This window comes from Augochlora pura, chromosome 5 (assembly GCF_028453695.1).
Source record: "Augochlora pura isolate Apur16 chromosome 5, APUR_v2.2.1, whole genome shotgun sequence".
In the NCBI taxonomy this organism is placed as follows: domain Eukaryota; kingdom Metazoa; phylum Arthropoda; class Insecta; order Hymenoptera; family Halictidae; genus Augochlora; species Augochlora pura.
The window spans coordinates 5,924,177-5,937,337 of NC_135776.1; the positions used below are offsets into that span (position 1 = coordinate 5,924,177).

Genomic DNA, 13,161 nt, shown 5'->3' on the forward strand with positions numbered 1-13,161 from the left:
AAGGCGCGAAAATGGCGGCCTGTGATTTGCCGCAACTTCAATTGGGGTTGCGCTTCAAGCCTTTAGAAAAAAGTGATACACCGAAAAATGAGATTTCTCACATCTAATTCGAGTCAGGTAAAATCAAAAACAATACCCGAAGTAACCTATTATCACGTTAAAATGATTTATTAATTCCCAAACATTAATTATAAAAAGCAATTTATAAATGTCTCAGCGCAAAAGACCGCGATACATGAATTCCGCCAAAGGGTAACGGAGGAATATTTTAAACTTACCTATATTCTATGACAGTGTCGGAGCTTCGTCAAAGATCGTACCATCACGGTTCCAATCACTTTATCTTTAACATTTAGTTAGCTTCGGAAAAGTAAAACAAGCTAGGTTTTCTATCCACGTGCACAATTTGATGGGGATTATGTTTCTTTCTATCGTAACTCTCTCTCTCTTTCTACAGTACTTGCGCGGAGCTGGATGAGCGGTAAAATGGTGGGGATGCGCGAACCATGTTAGGGAACACGAAAAACATGCAGGAGTAGGGCTCAATATTGTAATTGATGGATTGAAAATAAATATTGAACTGAATTTCCATTAATGGAAATTTGTTTGATAAATCTATTGTTAACCGTTACCCGATACTCGTTATTTTACAACGATCTATAAGATTACTTTGTTAGTTATCATCTTTTAATATGAAGTTGTTGAAAAGATATAAAATATAAAAGTTTAATCTAGTTGTGTAAGATTTTTTTTAATAATCTATCAAGCTGTCGTTTATCATGAAAAATCTCTTCATTGGAAATCGGATCGGAAGAACACGTTCACGTTCTGACCATCCAATCAGTTTCATGCTCAATGGTCCTGTCACTTGACAAGTTCATAACGGATTCGTGGAAGCAGATGTACATGCGATAACTGCACTTTGTCCGTGTATTTTCTATCGGACTAAACCTTCTCGTTAGTCCACAGAAGTTGGTCCTCTTAATGGTTGTCTTCTAGTAATTTAATATTGGTCGTTAAGAATTTTTAACCAATTTATCAATTAAAATCATGGCTGCGGCTGTCAGAACATTTCCGAAATTCACAGGTAAGATTTAGACGATTTTCTGAGTGTCTTACTATCTCAAGATTACGCCCTACTAGGTTTTCAAATCTTTAATTATTATTCTGTGGAAATACTTTTAGATTTCACGCCTGTACACGTGATTCCTGTCGTTATTTCAGAAACTAAAAATACACCTGATATCCCGCGTTCACGTTCATACTCCATTATGTAAGGACACGTATAATAATTCGTAATTCAATCTTCATAGGGAAACATGCCTTTCAATTGATTAGCTTATCAACGTAAATTTACTCCAATTTAAAAATTAATGAATAACGTTACGGTTTTCGTCCGAAATCTTGTTCTTTCTGAACAGTTGTTCTGAAGTAGATATCTGATTCTATAATATGTATATCCTTTACTTATTCAATCCTTTACTATGTATATTATTCAGATTTACCTTATGAATACTATCATTTGATTCTATATCATACACAATGATTTATAGATACATTCCTGTCACAATTACTTTTTGTATCTGTCATATGAAATGTCATACCAATCAATTAGGCATCATTGGATGATGATGTATATTCAATGAGCCTTGACCCAAAAGAAAAGTCATTTGATATTGTCACTATAAATAACATCTGGCTTAAACAATACTTATATGAGATATGCTTGTCATAAAATGATACATGCCTTCAATGGCCATTAATGTGTACTTCAATGAAACTTTCTTATTTTAAAACATGATGTATATACTTTTTTATAATTAATATTTGTTTATATTTCAGTAAGAAATTGTGGGAATTTGTTACGAAATCAAGTAAGATTTAATTACACAGAAACTAGACCAAATTTAAAAATTGATAGAAATACCAAAGTTATATGTCAAGGATTCACTGGGAAACAAGGAACATTTCATTGTCAACAAGCTATTGATTATGGTACCAAAATAGTAGGAGGTGTTAATCCTAAAAAAGCTGGTCAAGAGCACCTTGGAAAGCCAGTCTTTAAATCTGTTAAAGAGGTTTGTAAACAATATTTATTGTCCGTGTAAATTTTTATTTAAGACTTGTCCTTCTGTCCTGTATTATAGAGTTATCGTGAATTTAATTTCTTAGGCTAAAGAAGGAACTGGTGCTACAGCAACTGTTATCTATGTACCTCCACCAGCTGCAGCAGCAGCTATCATGGAGGCCATTGATGCAGAAATGCCCCTTATTGTATGTATCACAGAAGGTATTCCACAACATGATATGGTCAAAGTAAAAAGGCATCTTTTAGAGCAAAACAAATCTCGTCTTATTGGACCAAATTGTCCTGGAATAATAGCTCCTGAACAGGTATGATATTTGCAATTTCTAATTCCCTTGTATACATATTTAATTATTCAATAAACTGTATTCTATCGTTCATTCTTATAGTGTAAAATAGGTATCATGCCAGGGCATATACATCAAAAAGGAAAAGTTGGTATTGTGTCAAGATCTGGAACTTTGACATATGAAGCCGTGAACCAGACAACCCTCGTGAGTAAATAATATTTCTTCAGACTAAATAGTTTTATAATTAATTTCAAGTTCATTTCACAATGGAACATAACATATTAATAAAGAAAATTATTATTTTAAGGCTGGTCTTGGACAAACACTCTGTATTGGGATTGGTGGAGATCCATTTAATGGAACTGATTTCATTGATTGCTTAGATGTATTTCTTAGAGACCCAGATTGTGATGGTATCATAATGATTGGTGAAATTGGTGGAAGTGCAGAGGAGAAAGCAGCGGAATATCTTATCGAAAAAAATACTGTTGGTTGCTGTTCTGAATTATTGGTATCCAAATCCTGACCTGTACCAATAATCCATTGATCCTTTGTTAATCCTAGTACTACCAAAAATCCTACCAAATTCTTGGAAATAGAAATTATAGAAATATTAATATAATTGCAAACATGTTAATTATTTTCTGTTATTTCAGGGTGATAAAGTTAAACCAGTTGTATCATTTATTGCTGGTATTACTGCCCCACCTGGACGAAGAATGGGACACGCTGGTGCAATTATTTCGGGAGGAAAAGGTGGCGCGCAAGATAAAATCAATGCACTAGAAAAGGTACTCTTATCATTTATGGCACCGTCTTAATATTCTTTTTATCTTCTATATTATAATTATCTTTCATGTCTGAATCTATCTTTAAGAAATTATATTAAGGGCAAGAGATATTTTTTATCTTATAGTATTTACTATTATTAAAAAATTCCTTTACAGGCTGGTGTAATAGTAACAAGGAGTCCTGCACAAATGGGAAATGAACTCTTAAAAGAAATGACGCGTCTCGGTTTGGTCTGTAATTAAAAAACACATGCCACTATAAACATATGTAGTTTGCCTCATGTGCATGTATCTTCATAAAATAAATTGAAAGTACGAATAATTCATCGATAATATAAAAAACGAAACCAAATATTGCGGTAAACCATGCAAAGTTGGTCACTTCGAAACAACTGTTTGTTGTTGATAAAAAAAATGCCAAGTTATTTTATTCCTGAAGATCAAATTTACAGGAAGACTCACAAACATTTTTTTAAAGAACTGAATTTATTTTAACACTGTACAGTGTTTATAAAATATTTGTATCGATGTAGCTTTTATTTTAACAGCTGCAAATGTCCAGAGATAATATAGAAACAAATATTTAAGGAAATATTAACTGCCATTATTCTGTCACTGTTTTCCTTGCTCTAAAATTATAAATTTTTCTATGCTGTTATGCCATAATTTTATGAAGCAGTTATTTAAATAATAAAATCTTACTACTGTAAATTATATCAAAGCTATACCTGTTGTAATTAATGATAGAAACAGTAATAATATGTACTCGTATTTTAAGTCATGTTTAAAAATTGAAATCAAATTATATTAATTGTTCATTTAATGTTCTTGTTTTTAACAAATAAAATATGTGATCAAAACAATTTGCATATGTTAAACATTATTTCTTATTTGGAAAACCCATTATTTGATTTATAAATCCAGCGATACGTTCACTTTTATTGTTAACATAAGGTCTCAATTGAGTAAAATCCATAGTTTGGATAACATTTAATAAAGTTTCACAAGAGCCATAATATAAATGTTTATCCAAATGAAGTTGCTCTGCTAACTCTAGCTGATGATTATGCATCAGACTATTATTTGCAACTACAATCAGATTCTTTTTATTTTCAAGGGCATCTAGAATGCTTCCTGCTCCTGCATGACTTATAATAAGATCTGTATTTTTCACATATTCCAGTATGTTTGGATTTAAATTAAAATATTCAATTTTAATCAAACCATTACGTGGTGTACAATCTGGTTCAAGGGTAGACTTGCCAATTTGCAAAATTAGCTCATTGTACCCTTTCAAGGATAATGCCTAAAATAAGAATATAAATACAGGATGGGGCTTATAAATGGAAACAGTTATGCATTTTCATTGCTTATATATCTATGACGATTGTTAAGGAAAAATATGCATAAAAGAACTTTTTTGATAATAGCCTTTTTGCTAATTAATTATCCTAATGATATTGTAAATTTAATCTTTATACATGTCCATATATGTATATCCATACATTATATGCTCTCAGCATTCTTCTTGCAAGCCAATTAAAAGTGATTTTAGAATTCTACTTTTCTGATGCAATGCTGCATAAACTTAATTGCAAAATACACATAATTTAATTTATATAAAATGTTGTCCCTTTCAACTAGTTTTAGAGACACAGATTATTCCATGACATCCTACATTAACAAAATATATTTTATGTCACATCTGAAAAAGATCATCTGTGTACTAAATATATTAAAATATAGAAAATCAAAAAATGAAATAATCTGTAGTTACACATTTTTATTATACCGTTGCACATTAAAAATAAAACTTTTTAAAAAGGTTTCTTGTAGGTATGCTTTACCTCTAAAATCTCTGCAGTAAGTACTGTTTTAATCAATTCGTCAAATGTGGTTGTACCAACAGTAACAAATACTTTCTTTCTTGATACTGTCATTTTAAATAAACAATAGCATAATACATAAACTTTATTGTTAATTATGATGTATGCAACACTGAGTTTACATTACAAGAAGTTTGGTTAAGAAGACAGTACACATTGAGTATTATGACATCAGACTGTGTGTTCCTCACACGTTGTTAGTTTAATTACGAATTCCTATAAAACATGCCAGCAAAAGTAAAGAATAAGATACTAACTTATGAAGGCTGTAATTATATGCGACATCGTTTGCTATTATCTACACTATCGGGAAAACCCGTGCGAATAACAGAGATTAGAATTAAAGATGATGATCCTGGAGTGAGAGGTTAGTTTAAACATGCTATAATTAACTCTTTCCGGATGAATGTCATCCCTATAGCAGTAAGAAAAAAGTATTGTTCAAAAAATTTCATGAAGCCTAGCATTTTTCCTTAATTTATAATCGATTATATTTTTTTTCTACCAGAATATGAAGTCAATTTTATACGTCTGTTGGACAAAATTACAAATGGATCAAGGATAGAATTAAACGAAACTGGAACCAATTTATACTATAATCCTGGTTTACTATATGGAGGAGATTTGGAACATGATTGTAGTACACAGCGAGGACTTGGATATTATTTAGAAGCTATCATGATATTGGCTCCATTTTGTAAACAACCAGTTAATATAAAACTGAGAGGTGTGACCAATAACGCAACAGGTAAAAGAACAGTAAAAGAATTAATTATTTAGAAAATAATTGTAATAATTGTATTATTTAATTTTTCAGATCCATGCGTGGATAGAATAAAGGCAACTGGAATACCTATCATAAAGAAATTTCTATCAGGTGATAATGAAGTTACACTCAATATTACTAAAAGAGGAGCAGCTCCTTTAGGAGGTGGTGAAGTCATTTTCAAATGCCCTGCTAGTCGTAATCTTAGAACTGTACAAGTTAGTTTTTTTGCTTTAATTGAAAATATAATTTTTTTGATATTTTTTAACTAGCATAAGAAATTGTTTCTGCAGTTTCAGAATAGTGGAATGGTAAAACGTATACGTGGAACTGCATGCAGTATACGAGTTTCTCCTGCCATTGCTAATCGAATGGTAGAATCTGCTAAAGGTGTTCTACTTAAATTTTTACCAGATGTATACATTCACACAGACAATTGCAGAGGGCTATCCAGTGGAAAATCACCGGGTACACGTTCGAACCTATTAATGGAATATTCTCGTGTTACCGATAAAGATATTAACTTCTAAGCCAATAGAATGGTTTATAATCATTTGTTTTATACGCGTTTACACACACTAGGGTATCTTATTTTTTTCATATACAAAGCACTAATTTAATTTAAAATAACATATCAGGTTTCGGAATAAGTTTGTCAGCCGAAACAACCACTGAAGTATTTTTTGGTGGGGAAGCGTTTTCACCTCTGAGGACAACAAATTCTGTACCTTGTGTGCCAGAAGATATTGGCAAAGAAGCAGCTATGAAACTAGTTGACGAAATTTATAGGTAAATGAAGCTTTACTTAATAATGACAAGAAAATCATTGAAGTGTATTAAAATTTCTAATTTCAGAAATGGATGTATAGATTCACCTTTTCAAAGCATGACTGCAATGTTCATGGCATTAGGCAAAAGAGATGTTTCTAAGGTTGTAACAGGACCTTTAACACCTATAATGTAAGTAGTTGTTATTTTATTCATTATGGCATTTAAAATTGCATCCTTTAAACGATACGAGTTGTTGTTTTTATACTATAAAATTTATAGGATACAATTTTTACGTGACTTGAAAGACTTTTTTGGAGTAGTCTTTAAAATTGAACCATATAAAGAAGAAGATGAAATATTGGATCAAGTTGTCCTAACTTGTGTAGGCGTGGGATATACCAACATAAGTAAACGGACGTTGTAAAATATTGTATTATACTTAGATTTTGTTATGACTATTTTATACTTTAAAACGATGAAAAATATATCTTAAAAAAATAAAAGGTTTACAAGACAAATGTTTGTAAGTGTATCGGTTTGATAGTCCAATCGCGGAAAGATTCCAGTTTCAACATGTTCCATGATGTTTGATACTTCTTAGACCATTTTTTACAGTCCAAATAGGTAATTTTTTTCGGATGCCTTACACAAGAATCAGAATTCTTATATTTATCACATATCTTTAGAAATGTTTCAAAGAGTGCCCTTCTTGTGACAAGTAAAGTGCTACCTTTTTTCTTTTTAGTAGCTCCTTGTTTTCTACCTTCAACTGCTACCTCTATGTTGCTACACAATCATTAATTGAAATTTTCAATATAAGATAGAATCTTGCTTATTGAAAGTAGTTCACAATAGTTAAAGTAGTAAATACAAACTAAACAGAATTTATGTAACAATTACCGATGTTTCACAGCACACCATATAATACTCGAAGGACATGGCTGTTTTCTTTCATCATTTCGTTGCTGTTTAAACGATACTTGACTTTGTATAATTTTTATTTTGTGCATATTTTTATTGAATCGCGTATACAATCCTCGTTCCATTGCGCTTAAAGAAAATGGGCACCCCCCTCCAACTATTACGGTTTCCATTTTTATTAGGGGTATTATCATAGATAGAAGTGCACCTTGCAATCCAAGAATATTCCATCTGGAAGAGATACAAATTCTATTTATCGTGCATAATTTTCGTATATGAAAGAAGTTATTGGTTTTTGTAATATCTTTTACTTTGCCATTTTATCTGAACATGACAAGCTAAGAGTTGGATTACCCCTCCCTGGTTTGGTACGTAGAGTCTCTACTACATGATAATATACTCCGGGCTGATGAAGATCTTGGTAATCTGCAGTTTTAACACATTTTGCACCAGTTCTATAAATATCTTTAATGTTTTGTTGTCTCTCTTCATTACTAGCTGGTTCTGTGGTTACATCCCAAACCTCATTGTAGTTATGTTTTCTAATTTTATTAGGTGGTGCACCATTTTCAGTATAGTCTTCTTTTGGAAATATTGAACAGTCTCCACAAGGTGTCTGACTTGTGAAAAAATGGAATGATATTCCATTTTTTAGATTAATCTTTCTCTTCTCATCTAAAAAGAAGATGTCACTTCCAGCACCACTGAACAATAAATCTATTTGTTCATATAGGTATCTTAAAAAGGCACGCCTAGTTAGGACTTCTGCATGAGAATCATGTAATCTGGAACCTGCTTCATATAATTCCATATTTACTAAATCTACTTCTCCTAAACACTTTGTACCTGTTGCAAGGGCTACTAAAGACAGCAATCCATTCTGCTGTTGTAAAACTATACCAGACAATACAGTCCATTCTTTCTCAGATGGCTTTCCATTTTTACTAAGGCTTGCATACTTTTGTATACAAAGCCTTGCAACCTGGTCTGCAAAGTCTGTCATGACGTTATATTAAACTAATCATTAATATCAATAAAGATATGATATTAATTTAATTTATTGTGATGTTTTTTAATATACTGATATTAAAATAATATTTTTGGAAGATGTTAAGGTCATTGCGACTTTTCAAAATAAAAACTTCTAGTTTTTTCGATGTTCTTACATTGTATAAAAACAAATTCAATGACCTTAATAATCATACCGTTTTGATATCGTGAAAATCATTACTAAGGCTCCTGAAATCGTAGGTTATGTTTACCAATGATATTCTGCTTTTAAATTTTCATCAACAACTTGATATATTTTGTGTCTTTTTGAATTTTAGTTTTACCTGTAATTAAATCATTTATGTTGAAATTTTCATTTAATTAATACTGTGTAGGTATTATACTGAAATTTATGAATGTAAACACATAACTATCTTACATTTAATAAGATACATAACTGGCTACTTAAGAATTGAATATTTTGCATTGCACAAATATGTAAAAAGCTTTACATGTTGCAATTAAGTATTTCTTTTAAATTATGTTAAATAATTATGTAACTGAAAGATGTTGATGCCACATATTATATCAACAACATTGAATGTAGTCGCATACTGCATACCACCATAGATAATAATTCCTAAGATTAATAGTCAATAATTGTTTTTTGACAGCCGGAGAAGAGCCTCTTCCGGTAAGAACGTTCTATATTTTCTATTTTTCAGGTCGATAAAGCAGTCAATTTGGGTCGCAAAAGTTTGCCACATACAGACTCATATGTATTTCGTTTATGGCCAAGCGTTGCCATCGGGAATTTGTGGTCCCGATCCAGTGTCCAATGTAGCTATTATTAATTGTCAACTAAGTGAAAGTAATCAGCACAATTTATACAATTGTTCGTTTTGCCTTGTATGACAATAAAGAATACATAAAAGATGCCGCGTATTATGATAAAAGGTGGTGTTTGGCGGAACACCGAGGTAAGATTCAACTTCTAACCTGGAACTCATATTTTCACTGTAAAACATGTTCTTTCTAACTCATGTAATCTATTACAGGATGAAATCCTGAAAGCCGCTGTGATGAAATATGGGAAAAATCAATGGAGTCGAATAGCATCCCTTTTACACAGAAAATCTGCCAAACAATGTAAAGCACGATGGTTTGAATGGTTGGATCCAAGCATTAAGAAAACTGAATGGAGCAGAGAAGAAGACGAGAAATTGTTACATCTTGCCAAATTGATGCCTACACAATGGAGAACCATTGCACCAATTATTGGACGTACTGCAGCTCAATGTTTAGAACGTTATGAATATTTACTGTAAGTTATCTTAATAATCATAGAAAATATTTGTACAATTTAGATTTGTGGATAGTTTATGTGTTTCTTTTTATTTAGTGATCAAGCTCAGAAGAAAGAAGAAGGAGATGATGCAGCAGATGATCCCCGTAAACTCAAACCAGGAGAAATTGATCCGAATCCAGAAACAAAACCTGCTAGACCTGATCCAAAAGATATGGATGAAGATGGTAGGTTTATTTTATAAATAATTATTTTCCTTCCATGCAAAGAGTGTAAAAGTAGTCATTTTTAGAATTGGAGATGTTGTCTGAGGCACGTGCTAGGCTTGCAAATACTCAGGGCAAGAAAGCAAAACGTAAAGCTAGGGAGAAACAATTGGAAGAAGCCCGCAGACTGGCTGCTTTACAAAAACGTAGAGAACTGAGAGCTGCCGGTATTACTGTCTCGCAAAAAAATAAACGGAAACGCGGGGTTAATTACAATTCTGAAATTCCATTTGAAAAACGGCCTGCAACTGGATTTTATGATACATCGAACGAGCATGTAGATCCACTTGCTATCGACTTTTCTAGGATGAGACAGCAGCATTTAGATGGGGAATTGAGACAAGAGAAGGAAGAAATGGAACGTAGAAAAGACAAGCAAAAACTAAAACAACGCAAGGAGAATGATATTCCAATGGGAATGCTCAATAATGAAGAGCCAATAAAGAAAAGAAGTAAATTAGTTTTGCCAGAGCCACAGATATCTGACCAAGAATTACAACAAGTTGTTAAGCTTGGAAGAGCATCAGAGGTACAGTGTTATATTACACGTACACCCTAATTTATAAAATATATGGATACTTCTAATTTTTACATTTTATAATAGGTTGCCCGTGAAGTTGCAACTGAAAGTGGAATCACATTATCGGACAGTTTGCTCGCCGATTATTCTCTACCAACAAATGCGGCTATAACTCCACGTACTCCAGCTGCTACTGACAGAATTCTCCAAGAAGCCCAGAATGTTATGGCACTTACTCACGTGGATACCCCATTAAAGGGTAGGCAAATGTATTTTACTTAATTGTAAATGACACGTTTGTGATGCAATGCTTTGACTTTTTTATTTACAGGTGGATTAAATACTCCATTAAACAATTCAGACTTCACCAGTGTTGTTCCTACTGCAAATGCCATAGCTACACCAAATACAATTTTGGCTACACCTTTTCGTTCACAACGTAGCGATGGAACTCCAGCAAATTCTTTCAACACGCCAACATCTATACGAACGCAAAACGGAGTTTTAGCAACTACGCCCGTTCGCGACAAGCTCAGCATTAATCCAGATGAGAATATCGATGGATCAGAGACTCCTTTGGTTCAAAAGCAAGTTAAAGAACAATTACGTGCGGGCCTCAGTACTCTTCCAGCTCCGCGCAATGATTACGAGATAGTAGTCCCTGAAGGGGAACATAAAGATGATAATGCATCCGCTCCTGCGACCGAAATCGTCGAAGATCAAGCTGATATAGACGCCAGACAACAGCAAGAATTAATGGAGCAGAGTGCGTAATGATATGACTATTTCCTGTTTCATATGAAATAGTTTCTTCAATATAAGTATATTGTATTTTGTAGGAAAGAAGGAATTAGCGCGTAGATCACAAGTTATACAACGAGATTTACCACGGCCTGTTGATGTGAACATGAATATTCTGAGGCCGTTTATGGATACTTCGTTAACAGATTTGCAAAGGGTGCGAATACGTAAAGTTCATTATTACTTAAGATAGATGTTTTATATAATTACTGTTAATAGGTATTTCATTTTAGGCTGAGGAATTAATTAAAAGAGAAATGATTACAATGATGCAATACGACTCACTGCAAAATCCATTGCAACAAAATCGTAAGGGTGGATCAAGTTCTGTAGCTCAAGCTTATTTAGAACAGCATCCCTACATTAACTTTGATGAAGATGAGCTTACTGCGGTAAGTTTTGATATGCAGTGTACTTCATTTGAAGTTTTATACTCAGTTATCTCGCTATATTTTTATAATTTAGGCTAAACTACTCTTAATTGAAGAGATGTCAGTTGTGAAAGATGGCATGGCACATGGAGAGCTCAGTTTAGATTCTTACACAACAGTGTGGGAGGAGTGTTTGTCCCAGATTTTGTATTTGGAAACTCAGAAACGTTATACACGAGCAACTCTAGCTTCGAAGAAGGATCGAGTGGAAGCATGTGAAAGAAAATTAGAAGAAAATCGAATGCACATGACTGGAGAAGCCAAGCGAGCTGCTAGAATGGAAAAGAAACTAAAAGTTCTCACTGGAGGATACCAGGTATTTAAATTTATGTAATTACAAAAAATTCATGAAATTTGATATGAAATGCTCACTCATACAATTACTGTAATTATAGACTAGAGCACAAGTATTAACAAAACAGTTACATGATTTATGGGAGCAAATAGAACAGGCACATTTAGAACTCTCGACGTTCAAATTTTTGCAAACGCAAGAAGAGGCAGCGGTGCCAAGACGAGTAAATGCGCTTATGGAAGATGTTAATAGACAAACAGAGCGAGAACGCGTTTTGCAAGCACGATACGCGCAATTACAAGATCAGTTGCAATAATATTGAATACCGTTAAGATCATGATTCACTGTAACATACGTTTCGAATACTGTAAACGTTTTATGAAATATAAGAACTTACTTTGTATACTTAAAGAAATGATATTTAGGGTAGTTTCACGCCAAATTGTTCATATTTTGCGACGAAATCAACAAACTGATGATTTGAAGTCCCTTTAGTTCCGCGTGTTTTACATTCTATTTTACTTGAATATAATATCTGATATCAATGACAGAAAGTGATTAATTTGGCGTAGAATGGCTCCATTTACCAAAAGGTCACAATAAGAATTCTCTTGGGTAGTAATTTTATAATAATAAATTCTTTTCACATTTCAGGACTGAATAAATTTAATGTGAATATAATTTATTATTAGCAAAAAGTTAGAAATATAATATAGTTGTTAAGTGAAAAAATATCAAAAATAAATCTTGAAATCAATTCATACTTTAGTATTATTATTTATTTGAAAAAACTCATTTAGTAAAATTTATTATTACCTTACGTGTACTATTCATTTTGTTTGATTTTTATAGAAGAAAATTAAACATGATGTAAATTATTAATTAAAATATTAGTATTGTAGGACAAATTTTGCCTCTAAACGTTATCATTCAGAAAATATGTAAGTAGTGATAACTTGTATATTTTAAAATTCTATGTAACTATAAAATAATAAAATTATAAAATGTAATTACAATTTTGAAGAAATTTCATTAAAACCT

The 13,161-nt window shown here is 32.3% G+C and overlaps 5 protein-coding genes across 6 annotated transcripts; 3 read left to right on the forward strand and 2 right to left on the reverse strand.

Moving 5' to 3' along the window:
- Positions 1-860: 860 nt before the first annotated feature.
- Scsalpha1 (Succinyl-coenzyme A synthetase alpha subunit 1) lies at positions 861-4,015 on the forward strand. Its single transcript, XM_078180667.1, has 7 exons — positions 861-1,087; positions 1,843-2,078; positions 2,173-2,394; positions 2,476-2,580; positions 2,684-2,863; positions 3,033-3,167; positions 3,324-4,015. The coding sequence occupies exons 1-7, from the start codon at positions 1,051-1,053 to the stop codon at positions 3,408-3,410; spliced, it is 1,002 nt and encodes a 333-aa protein (XP_078036793.1). The 5' UTR covers positions 861-1,050; the 3' UTR covers positions 3,411-4,015.
- A 32-nt stretch (positions 4,016-4,047) lies between these two features.
- On the reverse strand, positions 4,048-5,107 carry Alg13 (Alg13 UDP-N-acetylglucosaminyltransferase subunit). The gene is made up of 2 exons (XM_078180745.1): positions 5,015-5,107; positions 4,048-4,473 (listed from the first exon to the last, which is right to left on the reverse strand). Exons 1-2 carry the CDS (start codon positions 5,105-5,107, stop codon positions 4,048-4,050), a joined length of 519 nt encoding a protein of 172 aa, XP_078036871.1.
- A 64-nt stretch (positions 5,108-5,171) lies between these two features.
- Rtc1 (RNA terminal phosphate cyclase 1) lies at positions 5,172-7,014 on the forward strand. The gene is made up of 7 exons (XM_078180666.1): positions 5,172-5,420; positions 5,562-5,801; positions 5,871-6,037; positions 6,113-6,287; positions 6,458-6,608; positions 6,675-6,779; positions 6,870-7,014. The coding sequence occupies exons 1-7, from the start codon at positions 5,279-5,281 to the stop codon at positions 7,012-7,014; spliced, it is 1,125 nt and encodes a 374-aa protein (XP_078036792.1). The 5' UTR covers positions 5,172-5,278.
- Positions 7,015-7,096: 82 nt separating this feature from the next.
- Positions 7,097-9,102, reverse strand: LOC144469928 (tRNA-specific adenosine deaminase 1). 2 transcript variants are annotated; one of them, XM_078180665.1, is made up of 5 exons: positions 8,941-9,102; positions 8,717-8,845; positions 7,823-8,507; positions 7,491-7,742; positions 7,097-7,376 (listed from the first exon to the last, which is right to left on the reverse strand). In XM_078180665.1, the coding sequence occupies exons 3-5, from the start codon at positions 8,320-8,322 to the stop codon at positions 7,097-7,099; spliced, it is 1,032 nt and encodes a 343-aa protein (XP_078036791.1). In that variant the 5' UTR covers positions 8,323-8,507; positions 8,717-8,845; positions 8,941-9,102. The 2 variants fall into 2 exon arrangements, with proteins under 2 accessions (XP_078036791.1, XP_078036790.1); XM_078180664.1 differs by having other exon boundaries at positions 7,823-8,845.
- Positions 9,103-9,305: 203 nt separating this feature from the next.
- Positions 9,306-13,110, forward strand: Cdc5 (cell division cycle protein 21). Its single transcript, XM_078180472.1, has 10 exons — positions 9,306-9,481; positions 9,560-9,825; positions 9,904-10,034; positions 10,100-10,602; positions 10,678-10,852; positions 10,925-11,359; positions 11,433-11,551; positions 11,628-11,786; positions 11,860-12,141; positions 12,221-13,110. The coding sequence occupies exons 1-10, from the start codon at positions 9,437-9,439 to the stop codon at positions 12,434-12,436; spliced, it is 2,331 nt and encodes a 776-aa protein (XP_078036598.1). The 5' UTR covers positions 9,306-9,436; the 3' UTR covers positions 12,437-13,110.
- The last annotated feature ends 51 nt before the right edge of the window (positions 13,111-13,161 follow it).

Coding starts and splice junctions, on each gene's coding strand:
- Scsalpha1 (XM_078180667.1), top strand. CDS start 1,051: ATGGCTGCGGCTGTCAGAACATTTCCGAAATTCACAG. Junction 2,581..2,683: donor CCGTGAACCAGACAACCCTC/GTGAGTAAATAA, acceptor TATTATTTTAAG/GCTGGTCTTGGACAAACACT. Junction 3,168..3,323: donor AAATCAATGCACTAGAAAAG/GTACTCTTATCA, acceptor ATTCCTTTACAG/GCTGGTGTAATAGTAACAAG.
- Alg13 (XM_078180745.1), bottom strand. CDS start 5,107: ATGACAGTATCAAGAAAGAAAGTATTTGTTACTGTTGGTACAACCACA. Junction 4,474..5,014: donor TTACTGCAGAGATTTTAGAG/GTAAAGCATACC, acceptor TTCTTATTTTAG/GCATTATCCTTGAAAGGGTA.
- Rtc1 (XM_078180666.1), top strand. CDS start 5,279: ATGCCAGCAAAAGTAAAGAATAAGATACTAACTTATGAAGGCTGTAAT. Junction 5,421..5,561: donor TGATGATCCTGGAGTGAGAG/GTTAGTTTAAAC, acceptor TTTTTCTACCAG/AATATGAAGTCAATTTTATA. Junction 6,609..6,674: donor CTAGTTGACGAAATTTATAG/GTAAATGAAGCT, acceptor TTCTAATTTCAG/AAATGGATGTATAGATTCAC.
- LOC144469928 (XM_078180664.1), bottom strand. CDS start 8,514: ATGACAGACTTTGCAGACCAGGTTGCAAGGCTTTGTATACAAAAGTAT. Junction 7,743..7,822: donor TGTTCAGATAAAATGGCAAA/GTAAAAGATATT, acceptor TATCTCTTCCAG/ATGGAATATTCTTGGATTGC. Junction 7,377..7,490: donor TGGTGTGCTGTGAAACATCG/GTAATTGTTACA, acceptor ATGATTGTGTAG/CAACATAGAGGTAGCAGTTG.
- Cdc5 (XM_078180472.1), top strand. CDS start 9,437: ATGCCGCGTATTATGATAAAAGGTGGTGTTTGGCGGAACACCGAG. Junction 9,482..9,559: donor GTGTTTGGCGGAACACCGAG/GTAAGATTCAAC, acceptor AATCTATTACAG/GATGAAATCCTGAAAGCCGC. Junction 11,552..11,627: donor CGTTAACAGATTTGCAAAGG/GTGCGAATACGT, acceptor ATTTCATTTTAG/GCTGAGGAATTAATTAAAAG.